Source organism: Trichosurus vulpecula, chromosome 9 (genome assembly GCF_011100635.1).
Source record: "Trichosurus vulpecula isolate mTriVul1 chromosome 9, mTriVul1.pri, whole genome shotgun sequence".
NCBI lineage: Eukaryota > Metazoa > Chordata > Mammalia > Diprotodontia > Phalangeridae > Trichosurus > Trichosurus vulpecula.
Window position 1 is genome coordinate 38087603 of NC_050581.1, and position 22291 is coordinate 38109893.

General features: G+C 39.7%; 1 protein-coding gene across 3 annotated transcripts in view; it reads left to right on the plus strand.

Moving 5' to 3' along the window:
• Positions 1 to 22291, plus strand: part of KANK1 (KN motif and ankyrin repeat domains 1) — a 71606-nt gene that overhangs the window by 41988 nt on the left and 7327 nt on the right. For 2 of the 3 annotated variants that reach the window (XM_036737728.1, XM_036737730.1), the window contains exons 3-7: positions 10626 to 10835; positions 11927 to 12032; positions 13351 to 13590; positions 14974 to 15061; positions 18028 to 18247. In XM_036737728.1, coding sequence (XP_036593623.1) covers positions 10626 to 10835; positions 11927 to 12032; positions 13351 to 13590; positions 14974 to 15061; positions 18028 to 18247 — 864 coding nt within the window. The remainder of the gene's footprint in view (positions 1 to 10625; positions 10836 to 11926; positions 12033 to 13350; positions 13591 to 14973; positions 15062 to 18027; positions 18248 to 22291) is intronic. The other variant, XM_036737729.1, reaches the window with a different exon arrangement.

Sequence of the window (22291 nt, forward strand, 5' to 3'; positions counted from 1 at the left end):
AGTTCAAATGTAGCCTCAGACACCGTGACCCTGGGCAAGTCACTTAATCCCAGTTGCCTTATGTATAAGAGAAATGTCCGGTACTATAGAGGGCAAGAAAAGGATTAAGGTATAATTAGGTTGGAAATGTAGGTTGGTGCTGAATTGTAAAGAGTTTGAGAAGCGAGAGAATGAAGGAAGACTTCTTGGAGGAGGTGGGCATCCCATTCAGAGCCCGTTTGAGTTGGGCTTTAAAGGGTGGGTAGGCGCTTGAAAGGGGAAGCTGGAGGAGGGAAGGCATTAAAAACATGATGTCAGATCCTAAGTCCAAAATAAAATCTTTAAATATCTCTAGACACAGGTGCAGCAGAACATCATCTATTAATAAAGACCTTTTCTAACTAAGCTTTCTGTTTCACATTCTTGCCAAAAATATTGAGGTGTAACATCGTAATGACTGGTCTATAAAGTCATTAACTGGGAACAGAGAGTAACGTGTGTCTGGGCACATTACACAGCACACATCATTTTGACTATTTCCAGTTATACTGACTCTTCACACTCCTATAAACACGTATACCTCACTAATCGTTAAAAATTGTGTCAGGTGCCATTAAAGCATCAACTTTTATGAAACAGTATTTATATGCTAAAAATTAGAAGCATCTCTAAAACATAACATGTCTTGTCCCTTTAAGGCACCCTGGAACAACTTTGTGTAGTCCAAATCTATATTCATATGTGTGTTTTTAAATCATATTATCTCAAGGTGCCTTTCCCATGACAATTCAGCAAGGATAGGGAGCTTTGGGAAGTGCTGTGGATTGCCCTCCCCCCCTCCTCTTCCTGACCCATTTTACGTGTTTAATAGTTGAGACTAATTATCTGGTAAATGGTTAACACAGTTTACAAATTACAAACAACCAGAGATCACCAAAAGCAAGTGAAGGGGGGAAAAATGAAGCTTGGTCAGAATGCAAAATGGATCACCCTTAGTTCAAAAAATGAACCTATTGAATCAAAGCATTATATTTTGTTTCTCGTGTAATCCTTGGATAGAAATTAGGCCGCAGGGAGTTGTTGCTCTGGCATGAATAAATACAAATAATTTACTTACACAAGGCCATTATTTTGGATATTTCAACAAGTACTTGGAAAATAACCAGATAAATCATATAGAGGTTATTTTGATTATATGCAGCTTCATATTATTATAATAACATTTTCAGTAGTCAATATAAATACATTATGTCATCAGAAACCACAAGCAATTTTAACAAGAGATTTGCCTGGTACAGAAGAGAATCCTCAAGGCAAAAAGGGATAAGCATTTTGTCCAGTCACATAGAGTCAGTGGAAAACCTGAGGATACAACCCAAATCTAATAAATTACTGAAAGGCCGGTGTAATGTGCTGTAGAGAAACACCTTGGGTTTCATAGAGGCAACCTAGTCAGAAAGGTCTAGATTTCAGTCCGGAGGGCAGGTTCACATCCCAGCTCTGACCCCCCTTGCTGCTCATTTGACTACAGGCAAAAACCCTGTCACCTTCGCCATTCGGTTTCCTCATCTGCAAAAACAACCAGCTATTCATAACAGAGATGATGGATGGAGAAGTGGTCGTGTTTGTTGATATTTCTCAAGTTCGTACTAATTTCAAAAAAAAAAATTTAAATGAGGGAATTGGATTGAAGGAGACCTAAAGACTTTTTCCAGTCCCAAATGTGATGTGAATCCCAGATCACGGGCAGGGTACATTTGGTTGTAATGTGCAAAAGACAGTGCACACTTTACGGGCCAGTTGAATTCTGTTACCCTGATAGGACATGTATCTTAAGGTTTGCAGAGCACTTTACATGATGTTGTCTGTTCATTTGTTTTTCATTTGTGTCTGACTCTGTTACCCCGTTTGGGGTTTTCTTGGCAAAGATACTGGAGTGCTTTGCCATTTTCTTCTCCAGCTCATTTTACAAATGAGGAAACTAAGACAAACAGGGTTAAGTGACTCACCCAGGATAACACAGCTAGCTGGCGTCTAAGGCTGGATTTAAACTCAGGTCTTACTGACACCAAATCAGGGGCTCTATCCACTGCTCCACCTGGCTGCCTAGGCATTATGATGCTGTAGAAAGACTGGATTCAGGAAATGCCTGGGTCCTCAAATCCAGATTCAATACTGCTGATTGCATAACTATAGGCAAGTCAATTCTTGGAAGCTTCCTCTTCTCTAAAATAGTATTTACCCCACTATAGCTGTTCTAAGGAGCAAATGAGGTAATATAGTTAAAGTGCTTTGCAAACCTTTAAAAGACAAAGTAAATGTGAACCTAGGTTCGCAAAGGCTATTCCTAACAGCTGTAGAACTCTACCACAGTGGAGAGTATGGGCTCTCTAAGTGACTCTGTTGTTGAAGGACCAACCCATGGAGAGGTTCATGACCAGAGGGTCGATTATCAGGCTTTGCTATATGTTATGTTTCTAAGTGATAAGATTCAGTCTATAATATAACCAAATCCACTGAATAACCAACCAATAAAGTATTTTTTGAATACTAGCTATATGCCTGACAATGGGCTTAGACTGGAGACACTGTCATCACAGGGTTTTACCATACTAAAAAGGGATTACTCCAGAACCCACCATGGTATAGTAGAAAGAAGACTGGCTCTAGGGTCAGAGGATCTGAGTTCAAATCTGCCCTTTACTACCTTTACTACCTGCTTCCCTTGGGTAAACCTCCCTATGCTTCATTTTTCTTATTTGTAGAACGAGGGTCTTGAATTGAATGACCTTCTGAGGTCCCTTCCACATCTAGATCTGTGATCCTAATGATTCTTTATTAATGAATTTAGCAAACAAATTTGAAATGTTTATCTCTGAGCTGTTGTGTTCTCATCTGTCATCAAATCAGATATTTGGCAAGTGCTTAAATTTGCAAAGCACTTAACATAGTACCTGGCATAGTGTAGGCACTTAATAAATGCTTGTTCCCCTCCCCCTTCTTTTTCATGTTGTGGAATGATCCACTGTCTTCTGGTGTCATGCATTTTATTTTGCAAAAATGAGGGGAAGCTCTTTCCATCAATTTCTCTAGAATGTGAGACTTAGTGCCCCCGATACAGCTGAGATTTGGTGACTTGATATGTTTGAAATCCTCCTTGGCATCACCAAATGATCAAGAGGAAAGTAAGCCTCCATCAGCTGTTCTTTTAAAATCCTTTGAAGAAACAAACAGTTGTTTTTTTATATAATTGGCACTGGGTTTGGTTTGAGAGGCCATGGTGGTTTTTGTTTTGTTTTCCTTTTTAAAAAGAATGGGGAGAGTCTAGACACGCTCACTGCTGTTACAGATGTTCTAAAAATATAGCTGTCGTGCTGTCTCGGAGCAAATGTAAATCAAATTTGTAAATAACAGCTGAACTTGGCTTGGATAGGCTGCCGGCCATAACTTTTAAAAAATCCATCCCTCACAAGTACAACTTCTCTATTTATAGTCTTCTTTATCTTCATTTTGTTATAAAGTGTGTGAATTATAAGCAGTTTATATAATTGCAAAACCCACTTGGCGGGCACGGACATTGAGCCAAGGCTGGATAATCTATGTAAATTACCATTTGTTTCTAGTAGACATGTCCGTATTTTCTTCACTCCGCACCCCTCCCCCCAACCCAGAGAATGCATCTGTTAACTGTCATGGTATGCATTCCCGCCCCCTCCCCCACACACACACACAAAATTTCAGTAACATTCTAAGATCAGAGTGGATTGTTTTGACATTCCATAGAACATAAGCTCCCTGAAGGCAGTGGCCTAATACAGTGTGGCATACAGTAGGTGCTTAATAAATTACTTAGTGATTGACTGCAAGGGCCACAAGAAGTAAACATAAAACTGTTTCTGGAATTAAAACTTAGGAGAAAGTTCAGTATTGAATCTAGAAATCCTAGAATGGAGGTGACAATAATTGTGTATGATATTTGCAAGGCCCTTTTTATATACAGTTATCCCTTCCACACCACAAGGGTTACAAGCGTGGCACTCCCATAATCTGGAAAATCTGCATAAACTTTTTTGGCCCTCCCTTCATAGCAGAGAAGAAGTCTGAATTATTACCATATTAAAAGATAAAATATTATGTTGGTATTATACAATACTGTACATATATTTTATGCATTTCTGAGTTTCTAAACTTTTTCTCTATGTTGCCTGCTGGTCTTTGAGTGTCATCTGCGCCTTCTGCAAAATTCCCCCAAAATAAATGCCCATTTAATTTCTTATGCCAACCCATGATATATCAAGGCCACAGTGAGGAAAGTAGTGATGTGGAAGCCATAACTGTATGCTATCTCAACTGATCTTTACGGCAACCCAGAGATATAGGTGCTGTTACTACACCTGTTTTACAAATGAGTAAACTGAGGCAGACCAAGGTTAAGTGACTTGCCTGAGGTCACAGAGCCAGTAAGCGTCTGAGGAGAGATTCAAACTCAGGACTTCTGACTCTAAGTCCAATATGTTCTTTCATTTATCTATTTTTTCTACATTTTTTTTTAAATTTTGAATTCCAAATTCTCTCCTTCCTTCTACCCTCTACTCTCCCCATTGAGAAGTCAAGCAATTAAGCCCAATCCAGTATATTCTTTCCACTGGCCACCAAAGAGGTAAAGATACTTGTTTAAAATTTGTTAGCCTAATTATTAGATGAGAAATCTTTTTCTCCTCTTGTCAGAAGTTTTTAGCGTGGTCACAAAAAATTCCTGCAACTTTTTTTTTATTATCGCTAATACATACCCATGGCTTAAATTTTGACTGAGTGTGTCGGCAGAAAGGCCCCGAACTTCACAGAATTCTAATCTTCAGGAACTTTTATGTGATCACTTTTATGGAGCTATTTATTTAATATTGCCTAAGGTGATCTTTTAAAGCCTTCTGTGGTGGGACTTAGGAAATGAAAATTCACTTAAACTTTTGGAAAATTACAAGTGCAGTCTACCAGCATGCATTTATTAAGTGCCTCTGGTATGCCAGGACTGTATGAGTTGCTGGGGATACAAAAAGGAGCAATACAATGGTCCTTGTCTTTAAGCAGCCTTCATCTTATTAAGAGAGATACATACATCTCTTAGTCATTTATAATTGTATTTGACTTTTGGTGACCCTATTTGGGGTTTTCCCGGCAAAGATATCAGAATGGTTTACCATTTCCTTCTCCAGTTCGTTTTATAGATGAGGAAACTGAGGCAAACAGGGTTAAGTGACGTGCCCAGGGTCACACAGCTACTAAGTATCTGAGACCAGATTTTAACTGAGGAAGAGGAGCCTTCCTGGCATGAGTTAACAAATCTGGGGGCAAGGGAACAGGGTGCTACAGAATCTCTACTATCTGTTGGCTATTGCTCCATCATATCTATAGTTCTTTATTCAGTGAATACCTCTTTGTGAAGCACTGTGCTAGGCACCCTTGGGAATACAACCATACACACCAGACCTTACCAGTCCTCTGGTCTAGCTGAGGAGAAAAGTTGAACCCTGGAGAAGGTAACCCTAGAAGGCAGTGTCAGAGTTCTGAAGGATAGTGTTAAGGAGAAGGGAAAAGGCCGGTTGTGGGCTGGTGTCCTCCTAGAAAGTTTCAAAGGTGAGACTTCAGCTTGGATCAGCAAAGATGTAGAAGTTCATGGGCTTGACCCCACCTTTGGCTAATCCAGTATTTAAGTGGGTTTTCTGGGTCAAGTTTTGGGAGAGTATGTAATTAAAGTGGGTGGGGTAGTGATGAGGGAGAATCTGATTTTTAATCCAATCTGGTTTGGTTTTTTTAGATTGCTTCTAGTTAAACATCTGCCCTTGTATTTATATGTGAGAATCCCAGGCATGTCTTCATGAAATAAAAATGACCCTAAAAGTGCCCATATTTAGGGTCTGAATGTTTAAGCAGAAAAGTGGGTGTCAACCCTTCGTCTTGACTAGCCATTTTGGTACAAACACTGCTTTTCAAGAGAATATTCTTAGGAGAAACTCTCAAAGAATACATTAACAGGAAGAATATTGACTTTACTTCCAGAGTGATTAAAATATGCAGAAAGAGAGTAAGTTCAAGTATTTCTCCTACCTCATACTCCAAAAAAAAAACAAAAACCACATCTGGCATGAGACAAATGACCCAATGTCCTGGCCGAGGTGCCATTATGGTCAACATCAAATCAGTTCTTTGCCTTTGGACCTTCAGACATAGTTTGGCCAGAATTCCAAAGTGAATGCTTGGAATGCAGCATCAGTGTAGCAAGCTTTAGCCCTAGGTAGGGCTGAAGACCAGCAGCATCTTAGGTATTGTTTGAAGAGAATCTTGTACTGAACTGAAAATTGGTTTCGTAACATGGCTAATTAGTACATCTGTGTTTTTCATATCAGCATTTTCAGAAGGTAGATACAATTAAATACAGAAATATGGATTGACATGCTGAGCTCTTTTGGAATAAGTCAACAGAATACAATTGTTCTTTGAAAATTCCATTTTGTAACATGGAACAGATGAATTAATGTATACCAGTAACTGATACACATTCTGAATTAATAATTACCATAAATGCAGCTGGAAGAGAGAATCTCTCGAGATATTTTCCAGCTTCATTATTCTGTGATTGTGTAACATTTAAATGCTAGATTATGCTTAATATTTGAAAATTTTTATATCGTTTATATCATGACCCTCAGTTCTCATAGGCTGTTTCTAAGGGCAACAGAGAACCAACTTGGGCAGCTTCTGTCAAATAGAGAGGCTTTGAGTTGGGAGGCTAGGTGGTGCAGTGGACGGAGCACTAGGCCTGGAGTCAGGAAAATCCACCTCACCAAGTTCATATTTCTAATCCTGTGACCTCCCAAAGCAAAAAGTTCCATTATAACATTAACAGTCAGTTTGCCCCTGGGAAGCTTCCATTTCTGTTGGTGGAATAGAAACTTTGTACAAAATTTTTGTATGAGCATGGCTCTTATCTAGTTGGACATTTGCATCTGAGAAGTTTTCATGGCTTTGCCTGCCTTACAAATACAAACAAAGGCCTGCCCATGTTCTGAGAACTGTTTGATCTATTCAAGGTCAGACAGAATGTAAATACACTCTGAAAGGTACTCGATAGTAATAGAGATAAGTTACCTTTGACTTGAGCTAGAATAATAAACTATTAAAAAAAAATTCCTGTCCAAATGGGAAGCACAGTGTTGGTAGTGAAAAGCTCACTGGCTCTGGCTGCTTATGAGGCAGCTAGGTGGTACAGTGGCTAGAATGATGAGTCAGAAAGTCCTGTGTTCATATCCAGCCTCAAAAAAAAAAAAGCCAACTAGTTGTGTGACCCTGGGCAAGTCACTTAACCCCTGTTTGCCTCAACGTTTCCTCAACTGTAAAATGAGTTTATAACAAGGATCAAATTTAAGGATCAAATGAGATAATGTTTGTAAAGTGATTAGCACAGGCCCTGGCATGTAATAGGTGGTATATAAATGCTTATTGCCTTTCCTCTTTTACCTGTGTGACTTTGGGAAAATAATGGACGTCCGTGTCCTTCCCTAAAAATAGAGAGTTGGACTAAGACGACATAATTATTTGTTTGCTTGTGGGGCGTGACCTAGCCCAACTCTCTCATTTTGCAGATGATAAAACTGGAGCCCAGAGAGATCTGTACAAGCCTGAGCTCAAATGTGACCTCAGACCCTTAATAGCAGCGTGACCCTGGGCAAGTCACTTCACCCTGTTTGCCTCCGTTTCCTCATCTATAGAAGGATCTGGAGAAGAAAAGTGGCAGACTAGTAGAGTATCTTTGCCAAGAAAACCCCAAATGGGGACCTGACAGAAATGACTGAACACCACCACCACAAGCAGGGGTATGTTGGCGCCTGCTCATGCAGACTCATGAGAAAGCTGGTTGTTAAATTTTCAGAGTGAACATTTACACTTCAGAAACTGGTGAATCCCAGGGCTTGATTTATTGCTTTGTTGCTTTTCTATACTTGAGAAAGTGATGGTGAAAATGTTGGTAATGCAGATTAAACTTAAAAGTGTCTGGAACCTACCTCCCTTCTTTCCCTATGGGAAGCCAGTTGTTAAACATTTACCAGCACCCCTCTAGATACAAGTCATAATGTTAGAAAGTCGAAGAGCTGGAATCCAAACTCATACCTACTGACTCTGAATCCAGTGGTCTTTCCTAGACGGTGCTTAAAATCCCTCCCAGCTCTATCTCTGTGATCCCATGAAGGGAGGAGGAAAACTAATTCTCAGTCTCTCTCTCTTGTCTTAAATCATCGCAACAGAGTTCTCAGTTTGCATATAAAAGCGCCTTAAAGTTGAATTCAAGCAATAATGGAGTATTGATGGTGCTGCTAGCCACTGAAAAGGACATAAAGGAAGCATGCCAATACTTACAAACCTGAGTGGGAAAACAAAAAACAGTTAAGAGAAAACGCAAGCCAGTTTTCACTCTGTTTGATCAGCCCTCTGAAAGTTTAGGAAAAGGAGAACTGGTGGAAATGTAGCATTGTTGGTGATGTCTTTTGGAACATGGTTCCTATTTTTAGCTTTTTTTTAACCAAATACTGATATTTTTTTTCAGAGCCAATTAAACATTTGGCTCTACAAATAAGGGGGAAAGAAAGGGGAATGAGAGAACAGCCACAGCTTGACTGGACAGGCAGCTTTGGGCAGTGAAATCATGGGTAAATAGGTAAGGTAAAAGCCAAATTGTAGAGGGCATTACAAACCTCAAAGGACCCTGTAGTTCTACTGTCGTTCAGTCGTGTCCAACCCTGTTGGGGTTTTCTGTATGGGATTTGCTTGGCGAAGATACTGGGGGGTTTGCCGTTTCTTCCTCAGGCTCATTTTACAGATAAGGAAACTGAGGCAAACTGGGTTAGGTGACTTGCCCAGGGTCACATAGCTAAGGCTGGATTTTAACTCGGAGGGTCTTCCTTACTCCAGGCCCAGCGCTCTATCCCCTGAGCCATCTACCTGACTCATCTAAGTTCTAGCTCTTATAAAACGCCAGCTCTTGTTAGCGTAGGTTAAATTTAACATGAAGAAACAAAACTGCCATGTTTGTCTGTGCTTTCTTCTGTTGTTCTGTATGTTTTTATAAAGTTTTACTGATTTTTTTTTAACCAAAAAGAGGGATTAGGAATTGATCTCATTGGGGATGATTCAAAACCATTAATCGGTTCTGGAAGAGGCAGGAGACATGGGTTGTTTTTTTTTTTTTTTTAAATTGCCTTAGCCTTAGTAAAAGGAGTCTGGCAGGAAGATGAGCTGGAGTCTTTTAGAGTAAGTTAGGGACAGTGAGAGACCCACCCTTGTACCTCACAGAGCAATTTTTTTTACACCTCTCCAATACACCTACTTTGTAATTTTGTGCAAAATTATAAACTTCTTGAGGACAGAAATTGTGTCTTTTCTTTGTAGCTTTCCCAGCGTCTAGCTCAGCGGCCTGTACGTAATCAGGCTACAAGAAGTCCCCATCACCATGTGCTGGGTGCTGGAGACACTGGACAGCCCTAGTCCTCAGGGAATTCACATTCTGACAGTGAAACAACATGTAAATTACTTTGTACATACAAGTAGATGGAAATGAATCTGGGAGGAAAGGCCTTAGCGTCGGGGTGATTGGCAGAAGTGTCCTCCCGAAGGTGGAGGTGAGGGACAGAGCATTCCAGGCATGAGATGAGATGACAGCCTGATCCAAAGACACAGAAGTGGAAGATGGAGGGTGGTGTGTAAGGAACAGCAAGGAGACCAGTGTGGTTGGATCAGAGAGTGAGATAAAGACTGGAAAGATAGGAAGGGGCCAGGTGGTGAAGAGCTTTAATGACAGGACTTTATGATTCTGGAAGTATTAGGGAGTTTGGGGTAACACAGACCCATCCTTTAGGAAAATCACTTTGGTACCTGGGGAGAGAATGGATTGTAGTGGGGAGAGACTTAGACACCAAACTTTGGTTTAGCTGTTGCAACAGACCTGGCAAGAAGTGATGAGGGTCTGATGATCTAGGATGGGGGACTTGTGTAGGAAAGATGGGGATGTAGAAGTAGAAACAATAAATAATGGTTTAATTGAATGAGACACCTAACTAGGGTTGAGGGAATGGGAATTGAGAATGAATCAAGCACACTGATAAGTTTATTTGCTTAGAAAAAAATCAAAGCTTTTTTTTTTTTACATTTGCAATAAAGTTATAAGCTTTGGGGATGACACCTCTACCCCCTAACCTTCCTACCCCCCACCATGGGGTTATTGGCTGTAACATTTGATCTCCTAACTCACTGATTCATCATTGTGGTTCGGCCATTTTCAGCTTCATGATGCCATTTAGGGTTTTCTTGGCAAAGATACTAGAGCAGTTTGCCACTTCCTCCTCCGGTTCATTTTACAGATGAGGAAACTGAGGCAACAGGGTTAAGTGACATGCTCTGGGTCACGTAGCTAATAAGTATCTGATGTCAGATCTAAACTCAAAGAAGCTGAGTCCTCCTGACTCCAGCCCCAGCACTCTATCCACTATATTGTTTAATCTGTGTGTTTTTTTTTTAGAATATCTGCATTTAGAAATAATGTTTACCACAACCCTAAATGCTTCTCTCTTTGCTTCACTCTCTCTCTTTTCTACCAGGACATAATTTGGAATGTATCTCTAACAGCCGAGTTACTTCATCACTTGTGACTTCAAATGGTGAAATCACAACGCATGAACAAGAGGCTGGGACCACAAAAGGGACAAAGGTCCCTATGGTAGGAGTTGGCTCTGGCCAAGAGCCCTTCCCCTCTCAAGACACATCTTCAATTAACCTGACAGATGATCAGATTGCCGCTGGCCTCTACGGTAATTCCACACACTTGTTAGATCTATTTCTCAATACCATAATCCTTTGTCAAACATTTCTAGCCATCCAATTAAATGTAATTGGACAAACATTTATTAAGTACCTACTATATGTAAAGTCAGCATGGATCTAGTATATAGAGAACTGACCTCAAAGCTAGGAGGAACTTGAATCTGGCTTCAACCTGGAATCTGAGTAAATAACTTGTCAGTCATCTAGGCAACCTTTAAGACCATATATTACAAAGGAAGGTCCTGACAAGCATTGGTGGAGGTGGTTCCCTTACCTAGAAGTTCCTTTATTAATGAAATCACAGGTTCAGGGATTGATTCGATAGGAGAAAAACTTTCACATGCCTTTCTTGGTGTTACTTTAAAGGCAAAAGAAATTTGATTTGACAGCAGCTGTTTTTCTACTTCAAAAGTGATTTTTCAGTTTTCTTCTTTTTTAAATTATAAACTTATAAACATAAACATTTGAACAGAGAAAAGGTGGGTTATATGTGAAATTGTAAAGTTCCCTTTGTTTTAGTGACATAACCAGGTGGTACAGGGGTTACAGCATGGGACTTGGCATCAGGAAGACCCAAGGTCCAGTATGGCCTCAGACACTTTTATGTGGCTGTGTGATTCCCAAACCATAAAGCTCAATATAAGTGGTAGCTAACATTAATGTTTCTTAAATTTCATACGAAGCAACAAAACTATCTTGCTTGTCTGTGCTTTTTTCTGAAATTCTTATGTTTTTATAAAATTGTACTGATGCTTTCTCTCCCCTCCCCAAGTAGAATCCCATTCTTGTAACAAATCAAGATACTCAAACAAGACAAAGCCACACACTGAAAAAAAGTATGGTCTCATCTCACTCTGTTTTTAATATAATTTTGAAAGAATGTCATTTTCTCTATACACCCACAGTTTTCCAACAGCCTTTGCTTTATTTTTTCAAGCATACTTGCCCCAAATTATATGATATTATACAGAGAAATATAACAAATGTATGCGATGATTTTTGTCTTTGAGGCACATTATCAGCCTTTTGTCCAGTTGGTACTGATGTATGTTCCTGGATGTTGTTTTCTTTTTCACAGTATGTACCAATAATGATAGTACGCTGAAGTCTATTATGAAGAAAGATGGGAAAAAAGAGTCCAACAGCACAAAAAAAAATCTTCAGTTTGTTGGCATCAATGGAGGGTAAGGCAAAAAAAAGAGGGATGCTATTGCTCCTCCTGATGGCCTGTCTCCTTTCCTTCTTTCCTGTAACGAATCACCCTCAAGGTTGCTGCTAGTCTAGCCTATGATTGGATTTAACAATACCTTGGAGATTCTTTTTTGCTTATCTTCTTGATAATTTGTGTCTTTTATCTAAAGAGGATCTGATGAAAATGAACAAATTTCATCTTCAGTTCTGATTGATTGCTAACAAAAATAACCCTTCCCGAAATATTACCATCAGCAAATTTCTGGCTAGTCCTCGAATAGTGCACACTTAACTTCTTGTCAGAATTCAAAACATAACAGAAAAAGGAAATAAAGTGCCTAATGGAATTGGCCCCCTGCTTTAAGATGTAGCTTTCCATGCTTGATAGACCTTAGACATTTTAATTTAATGCGTAGCCATGCCAGGGACCTGATTATAGTATCACCAGATAGAGTGTGCTGTATTTAATTTTCATTGGTTCACAACCAATGTTTCTGTTCTTCCAAAAGATCTGCCTCTCGTAGTCTGGCCACTTTCCCCACAAATGACCCAGGACAACTAACCAGTCTGAAGAGACCCAAATAAGCTTTTTTGAAATTACGTGCATAAAAATTATTGTAGAGATATTTGCAAGAAAAACACAATTTAGAATGAGCATTGAGGCACGTAAAGTTGACATCTGTGTTTTGATCCATTCTGTTCTATCTGATCCTCCCCTACCCAAAAAAAGAGGAAAGAATGAAAGGAATGAGAAATAAAGTTAAGAATTGGGCAACTTCAGACCTGGTTGGCTTTTGAACTGGGTTCATAAGTATGTTTCCTTACTTTGCAGTAGATGTGATGGAATTTTTTTAAGCTATGCATCATATCCATTGCTTGCCCAGGACATTTTATTCTTTTCAGAATTCTTTCAGTGTCCTCAACTCATAAAGCCACAGGATTTTAAATGACTTTTAAAAGGGGTCAGTCTTTTTAACTTGGGACATAAAAGTTTTAAGTCCTCAACTATTGGTATTACTTCAGGAGCTCTCTTACATAAAACTGTAGAGTTGAAAAGGACTTTTGAGTATCCTGTCCATTCCCCTCATTTTACAGATAAAGAAACCGAGGCTAGAAAAATTAAGTGCCTTGTTCCCAATCACACAGGTAGTGACACACAGGACTAAAATGTTGATCTTCCAACCCTCTAAACCAGTATTCTTCCCACTAACCTTCATGCCATGTACCCTAATAGAAACGTCTAAGTCTTATCCCTCCCTGGGTCTGTCTAGACACACATATGCATCTCCTGAAATCCCAATTGCCACCTAGGTATGAAACAACCTCAAGCGATGACTCCAGCTCGGAGGAAAGCTCTTCTTCCGAGTCAGATGACGAATGTGATGTCCTTGAAGAGGAGGAGGAGGAGGAGGTGGAGGTGGAGAAGGACACTCAGGGAATGGCGGAAGGGCACCATGCAGTTAATGTTGAAAGTTTCAGGTCCGTCGGTATGGAGGAAAATGAGATAAAGGTTCCAGAAAGCAAACCAGAGAAGGTGGAAATCAGAGAGAGGTGTGGTACATTCCTTTTCCCTCCCCCTTCCCCTTCGTAATATGTGTAATGTTTACTTCGGGTGCATTGGTGTTGTTTAACTAGAACAGTCTTATCCAGAGCGCCTTAAAAAGGAAACCTAACAAACCAATGTTCACATTTCTAGTCATTCTATTAACAGGCAAGCCAGGGAACATGACCACATGTCTTACGGTGGTGAGGACTATTTGGCTTCTGATCACCACAGAGACTCCTGAAATCTTTGTTCTTCAGTTTCCTGGACCAGATTTTACACTTGAGAACACCACTCACATGTTCCTCTAAAGCTTTTATTGTTTGTGTGTCTGTTTTACTTCTTAGACAAATTGAAATTTTTTAGTCATGGAAAACGGTGGTGAATGATTTTTTTAAAAATAAGCCAATATTACAGAATTGTTGGCTGTTGAGTAGGAATTTTTGTTAGTTTTCAAAAGTGAAAATCACAAAGATGAACTGTGTCAGGCAGCTTTCATTATTTTGTTGTGAGTTGAAGTAGACCTGGGAACACCACCAATAACTAACTGAAATAAAATCCCAAATAAAAGCTCTGATTTTCTGAAATATACTTAGCTTTTTAAAAAGGGAAAATAAAGCCAAGGATTAAAGGGAATAGACAATACACTGTGATACTTCGTTAAGATAAGTACAAACAGCCCCTTCAAGATCCATTCATTTTTATTTGGCAAATAAAAGTTCAGCTGCATTAGAAGGTAAGTGTTATTGGGTCTGCATTTATCTGCAGGTGTATTCAAGGAACTCAATCTGGAGTTTTCACTTCCTTGAAAGAAGCACTTTTTTTTCCCCAGCAACTAAAACAAGTACTTAGTTTTCTGATCCATAAATGTGTTCCCATTGTATGGTGTATCCTAGTGTATAAATAAAAATAAAAAAAAAATATGTAATAATCCTTGTGTATGAATAAGAATAATAGAAATTGTTTATTTTACCATTATAATTATAATCATTTTATTTATATGTATGAATATTTTATTTATATATGATCATTTTATTTATATGTATGAATAACTTTTATTTATACATATAAATACTATTTAAGCCTATTATCAGGAAATAAATAATGATTTTTGAAACTAATCCTTTTGTTTTAATATTTGTGTTCAGAACCATTGTAAAAGCAAAGGCCATTTCCACTATAAGAACTAAACGCTCAGCAAAGATTAAAAGCTGGAGGTGAACATAAAACCCCCAGTACAAAGTTTCAAATAGCAGCCAGCCCTTTTCTTTGATCCTCAGGGATTATACCTGAGGCCTCAGCTGGGCCATTTGGCCTCTTGTATTTTAAAGGATTAAAAAAAAATTTGTAAGAATTATTCTTTATAAATTTTTTTATCCTTTTATCCTTAGATATGAATTAAATGAAAAAATGCTATCTGCATGTACTCTACTGAAAAACAACATCAATGATCCTAAAGCCCTGACCAGCAAAGATATGGTAAGCTAGACCAACCCATCACTGGTCCCTGTAAAGTTGGTGTTAATGTGAGCCATCACTTACATACTAGCCAAAGTCTGCCTCTGAAGCTGTTTTCCTTTGCAAACTTCTCCTCCCTTGAACCATAAATGGAATGAGGGGGCCACGCACCACCAACACAGTGACCATTTTACTTCCATCCTGTCTCTGGAGATTCTTTACCCACCCTGTACTTTTCTTGGGAGTGTGCATTCATCTTTGAGGCATGCACTCAGAAATGGAAGTGTAAATGAGGTTCAGGCTCTTTGGATCTGCCTTTGCCACTTCTGTTTTCAGGATCAGCATGCCAGGATTTGAGGCACATGTCTTTTCATTTTTTTTTTTTAAAGCGTCGTTTGGGCAGAAGTCAGCATTCCTCTTTATTACAAAATATTCTGGTGTGGCATGCATACTGCAACTATTCTTAACCCTGAGGACAACCACAGTGGCCTTCTCACATTTCGAGAAGGTTCTGAAACAACCGAAAACAAGTGGATTGAGGTTGCGTTGCTAATTAGGAACGTCCTAGGAAAGGTTGCTTTTGTGTTCCGCCACAGGGACTGAATCTGACAAACCAGCTCCTTGGGTTTGTGACTCAGCTGAAACCATGACTCTTCCCTTCTCTGGCAGCCCAGAGCCCGGGGGCATTCAGACAGCTCATCTTGACAATCACATGCATTTGGGGTTTTTCTGCAGTAACTGGTACAGTTGCATAACAACTGAGTAAAGAAGAAATGGTGAGCTAATGAAAAAGATTGATTTTTAAACTCACAGCATCAGAGAAAGTTAGACTTAGAAGAGATTTATGGACTAGACCATACAAATGGGACCGTTTATATTCTTGCATATCTGTACTTGATTTTAAATAAACTCTGAAATTTAAAAAAAAAATCATGCTATCATATATCCTATGCCGGTCCATTTTTGGAACACCCTAGACTAGCCCTGTCATTTTACAGGTTAGGAAACTGAAATCTAGATAAGTTGTGGCTTACCCAGGGCTGGCCACTTAATAATAGAGCTGAGATTAGAACCCAGGTTGCCTGGCCCCTCCCCGCTGTCTTGGGCTTATAAATATAGAGCCTCTCTGCTTCTGTGATCAGTAAAGTAGATTTTCTTTTAAAGATACCCTGTGGTCATTTCAGATATTTGATGTAATTCAGATAAACCCACCCAAAACAATTAGTAACATCACCAGAGTGGGGCAGAGAAAGGGGGACAATGAGCTTTAGAGATGAATATTTTTAAACAAAGCATTCCCCCCAAATTCCAAAGATCTAAAAAAACACAACGGCTGTGTTAAAAAAAAAAAAAAAACAAAGAAGAGAAGTAGCATTTTTAAAGTGCCTACTGTGTGATAGGCCCTCTGCTATGCACTTAACAAACATATAAACACTCATTTTTTCCTCACAACAACCTTGGGAGGTAAGTACCGTTCTTAACCTCCTTTCACGCTTGAGGAAACTGAAGCAAGCAGATGTTAAGTGACTTGCCCGGGGTCACATAGTTAGGAAGTGTCTGGGGCTAGATTTGAACTCAGTTCATCCTGACTACAGGTCGGCTCTCAGTAAATAGCTGTTGGATGAATTTCTGTGCAAGTAATGTGGTGTTTTCATTGGTAGAAATGGGAAAGAAGACAGTTTTGTTTTTTGTTTTTAATTTGCGAGGGTTTAGAGGGATATTTTGTTTTGACAGAACCCAACATTCAAACAAACCTACTCAACATATTGCGCTTTTTCCAAACTGTTCAGCAAACCACTTAACACATGACTACAGCTGCTGGTACTTACCACTTCATACTTGAGGGAAAACAATTTAAAGAGCCTCGGGCTTGGGTTCATGCCCCAGCTCTTACTAACTCTGACCTTCACCGACTCAGACTTCCTGCTGTTCAGTCGTGTCTGACCCCATTTGGGGCTTTCTTGGCCGAGCGGTTTGCCATTTCCTTTGCCAGCTGGTTTTACAGATGAGGAAACTGAGGCAAACAGGGTTAAGTGACTTGCCCAGGGTCACACAGCTAGTGAGTGTCTGAGGCTGGATTTGAACTCAGGAAGATGATTCTTCCTGATTCCAAGCCCAGCACTCCATCCATTGCACCACCTACCTGCTCTTCCTCAAAAGTAAGTTGCCTAAATCTGTAAAACGGGCATAAAAATTAATACTAACTGTTACAATCTTCGCAAGATAGCTCCAGGGATCAAGTGCGATGCTGCATTTAACAAGATCTTTTAACTATAAAGCATCGTATAAAAGTTTTATGCTCTTGCTGCTATTTTTAATATTGTCCAGTGTTGTGACTCGGGGTGTGGTTGGTCAGGAGGAGGCAGTATTGCCAAGTACAGTTGGGGACATTAGAGATCCATTCTACTGATGGTTTTGGGGGGAGGGGTCATTTTTAAAGTATGTAAAAAGACTTAAAATGTACACATTAATTTAAAAATTATTTTAATTGCTCTCTCTTTATATCACTTCTATTTAACCATTTGTTCTTCTTTATCTATCTGTTCTATTAAGCAACCCCTTAAAATAAAGAAGAAAAAACTTCAGCAAAACTAACCAATACATTGATAAAGTCCAATGTTCTATGCATTACTCCAAACCCTTGGTACCCCACCTCCTCTTAAGGAGTCAAGGGAAGGTGTCTTCTTTGGTTTGGGGCCCATATCAGCAACTCACCTTTATGTGGTGCCTTACAGTTAAAAACCAGGTTAAATGCAGTATCTCATTTGCTCAGTCATCATGACAGCACAGCAACGTGTGATTTTGTTCAACATTGGCTCAAAAAAGAGGTAGAAGCTCCTAATTTGGGATTGGTTGTTTCTGACACCAGATTCTTGCCTACACTTGACTAAAAAAGGCCTGGTTTCCTGGACTGTTAGCTTGGGACTTAGAAAACCTATAAATAGAAGTGGGGGAAAATGATTGCAACCCTTTTTTTTTTTTGGCAGAGATTCTGTCTCAATACCATCCAGCACGAATGGTTTCGGGTATCGAGTCAGAAGACAGCTATCCCTGCCATGGTTGGAGACTACATCACTGCCTTTGAAGAGGTCTCCCCCGAGGTCTTGCAGTACATCATCAACATGGCAGATGGTAATGGAAACACTGCCCTCCACTACAGCGTCTCCCACTCCAACTTCGAGATTGTGAAGTTGCTTTTGGATGCCGGTATGTTGGCTGCCCCACTCATCTCTCACAATGAAAGACATTCCTCAGAGGGCCTGTGGGAGGAGTGGAAAGAGAACTAGACCCTGAGAGAAAATCTCAGTTCTTTAACATTTCGTAGCTAAGAGCCCTTGGCCATCCTCTGTGAGATGCAGTTTTAACATCTGTAAAATGGAAAGGTTAATGTTTGTGCTACCCAGCTCACAGGGTGTCAGAGGTGGGATTCGAATAAATTAACAACCTCTTCTCCACAGAACCGAGGTGAGGTGCTGCCACTGCTGCTGGCATGGCGGGCGCAGGCCCCACCCCTGCTAACAACCAGATAACCGAACTCAACCTCAAATTAGGTCCCGGTTCTGCCCAACCTGTGCGAACCAGCTGAATCCCACTACTGGGTGCTGTGCTATATTTTCTCCATTTTATATATGAGGAAACAGGTTAAATGACTTGCCCAGAGTCACATAATTGGTAAATATCTTGAGACTGGATGTCAACTCAGATCTTACATAGGTTATTATTATTATCTTCGTTCATTTGTATCAGGACTAAATTACTTTTTTTCCCTTCCGTCTTCACATAATATAGCATATGTCTACTTAGTTCTGGAACAAACATGTGAAGCTTAAAATCTAAGGAATACTAGATAAAGAGTATGTGTCGTCTGCCTAGAAATGAGGTTTTGAAGACCATCGTGCTGTAGTCAAATTGCAGAAGAGGCAGTTTTTTTAGTAATATTATAACGTCTTGTGATGATATTAGTGATATTACGATATTCTTACTCTTGGATTACTTAGTGTTACATCTATAGATAGTGATTTAGTGTTATATTTTCTTACTCTTAGGTGAACCATTTAAGCTTTTTTGGCCTTATTTTGCCCGTGTATCCCTAACTCAGTTGACCGGATTTGTAAACTAAAGAAGCACGAATTATGGATTTGATTCTAGGGGCAGAGTAGGCCATGGCTATAGACTGTATCATTCCAGCCAGCTAGCTTGCAAAGGTAGAACATTTATCATAAAAAGGGAAATTCACTAAGAGACTACGCATGTATTGGTACAGACCTAACTAGTGGAAAATGAAGAACCATTAGATCATAGATATTTAGCGGGAAAAGACTTTAGAGGTCATCTAGTCCAGTGGCCTGATTTTACACATGAGAAAGGCAAAATGCTGTGTCTAGATTCATAGTACTAGCAAAGAGCAAATCAAGATTTTAAGTGAAATTTTCTGACTACAAATTCAGCTCTTTACACCTTACCGTACCAGCAGGATTTTAAGGCCAGTATTACCCTTATCAGAGCTGCAGTTAAAATTGTGTCAATTCTAGAAAACCAAGGATAGTCTCTCTGTGCCACAGGACATGGATTGGTATGGGACCAAAATATTCCTTAATCATTGAACCATCTCAATGAACCTTTCTGATGAAGAAAAAGAATAGTAGTACATATGTATATGTGTATAGAAAAACATGCATACGTGTCTGTGTACACATATATACATATACACACATCTATCTGTACACATGCATGTGTGTGTTTTCCCCCCAAAATAATTATTTTGGTTTTAAGAGAGGCAGCATGGCATACTAGATAGAGAACTGACTTTGAAGCCAAGAAGACCTGGAAACAAATAATAAAGCCCAAAGAGACAGATCCGACTTGAAAAACTGCAAAATGATCCAAGTTTTCCCATTCCTATTTTCCACCTCCCTACTCAGTTCTACCATTTGCCCCGATTCCATGGAAAGGATGGTACACTGATCACTTCTTAGCTATGCAAAAAGGGAGCAGCCTTGGCAGAGTTGTCTTTTTTCCGTCTAAGCTTGCTTGGTGTCTAGCTCTATCTTGTCTGGTGACCTCTGTCCCAAATGTCCAAATGGACTAGAGCCCTCTGAGCTCGTATTGGTCTGATCAGCCCCGGTCGGACACATTGTACCTTGACCCCAACATAGGGATGTCATTTTAGTTCTCTTCAACAACATGCCTGGTAACCTAGGTGATAATTAATTACTTTGATTCAAAAGAATCTGAGACCTTTCCTTTCTACTCCATGATAATACCAGAAAAGGAATTCTTGAAGTGAAAATGTCAGAAGATAGTTGAAAATAGATTTGCAAAAAGCTGCAACATTAGTTGGAGAATGTTAAATATGCTGTGGAAAATAGTTAATGCCATTGCTGGAAATAGAGAATCCTTCAGGGTAGACAAAAAAAATTCCCATAGCTAGCTTAGATCAATATATACATAACTTATATGCATACATATATATACATATGCACACACGCACACACACACACACACACACACGAGAGAAAACAGCATGTGAGAGGAACCTAGTAGTAAATATAAATATTGAAGGGCCCCAGCATGCATCTTTATGCATGTTCCACGTTTGTAGAGAACACAGTGTCCTTGGAATGTAGGCTATTGAACTGATGTAGTGTCTCATCTTTAATGTCTTAGCTTAAACATCTGGTCTTACGCAGATGTCTCATAAGGCCCCTCTCCTGCCCTTCCCATTCCTTTCCTTTAATTAGCATGCGCTAGACACATTTAAAACCTACTGGATGGTAAATTAGTAAGCCCCAGAAGACTTCTTAAGAATTATAGGAATAGAAACTTGTCTGGCTTTATTAGGTGTGTACAGAAAGAATGACTCGATTAGCTCTTGGCAGTTTCTTAGAGGACTTGGTATATCCATTCTCAGACCAAATAGGCCTGGGGCTCAATGTCATTTAGTTGGAATAAGACTTCTAAAGATCCGAAGACATCAAAAATAGCCCTTTGTGAGTTCTAAAATACTTTGTGGCCACAGCAAGTAGCCACAAGGAACATCCAGTGTCCACACAAGTTCTTTTTTTTTTTTTTTTTTGGTGGTTCTCACAGACTCACACAGTTCACTTCATCTCATCTTAGATGTTTACTAGCTCCGTGACCCTGGGGAAATCCCATAATTTTAATTGTGCCTCAGTTTCCTTATCTATAAAACGAAAGGTTTGGACTCAGTGGCCTCTCACATCCCTTCTAGGTCTTAGTCCATGATCTTAAGATGTTGCTATGACATCTGGACCTCACCACCTTTATTTTTTCCCTCCAGGACCGTCGTTAACCTAAAGTGGTCTCAGGGCAAGCTCTAGAATAGAATGATAGAAACAACCTAGGGGGAGAGCCTCTATGTGGAATACAGAGGAAAGAGAGAACTCAGATAATTCTAGGGGTCATGAGTGAGAGAATGAAGGTTTAACAGAGAGGATGGATCATTTGAAACGTGGACAGAAATCCTTTTTTGCAAAGGGGAATCTACTTTACTGAGAGGAAAAAAGGTGGTGGTGGGGAGGGAGCAGGGGAGGATAGAATGCTGGAGACTATTTGCCTCAGTTTCCTCATTTGCAAAAAGGAACTATTGTAAAGTACTTTTAGCACAGTGCCTGGCATATAGTCTGTGCTGTATAAATATTGGCTATCATTATTATAACCACATAAAAGTAGGAACTAACAATAAGCAAAACCCCAAAGGGAAAGGGGTAACAAATGGGAGGAAGGGATCAAGAAATAGAGGAACATAGCCAATGGAAACAGGCTACTTTAAAAAAAAAAAGATCAAAGCAACTAAAAGAACAGTGAAAGAGGGGGGGAAATCTTAAATCAAAATGAAAAATATTTATTAGAGATGGAGATAAAAGTCATCTCCTACCATCCTGAGCTGTGATGGTTGGGGGATTTCCAAATCCCGTCGTCTTTGGTCACCAATTGCAAACAAATGGTGACATGTGCTTTCTCTCTCCTGTATACCAGGGGTAGGGAACCTGCGGCCTTGAGGCCACATGTGGCTCTCTAGGTCCTCAAGTGCAGCTCTTTGACTGAATCCAGACTTCACAGAATTTCTCTGAAGGACCTAGGAGGCCACATGTGGCTTTGAGGCTGCAGGTTCCCCACTCCTGCTTTTTTGGGGTGTGGGGATAGGGACATCTCATTTCCTCAGCTTTCCTTCTGGCACTCATAGTCTTTGAGTGCCTGCTACGTTTTTGCATCAGAGGTCTCAGTGTG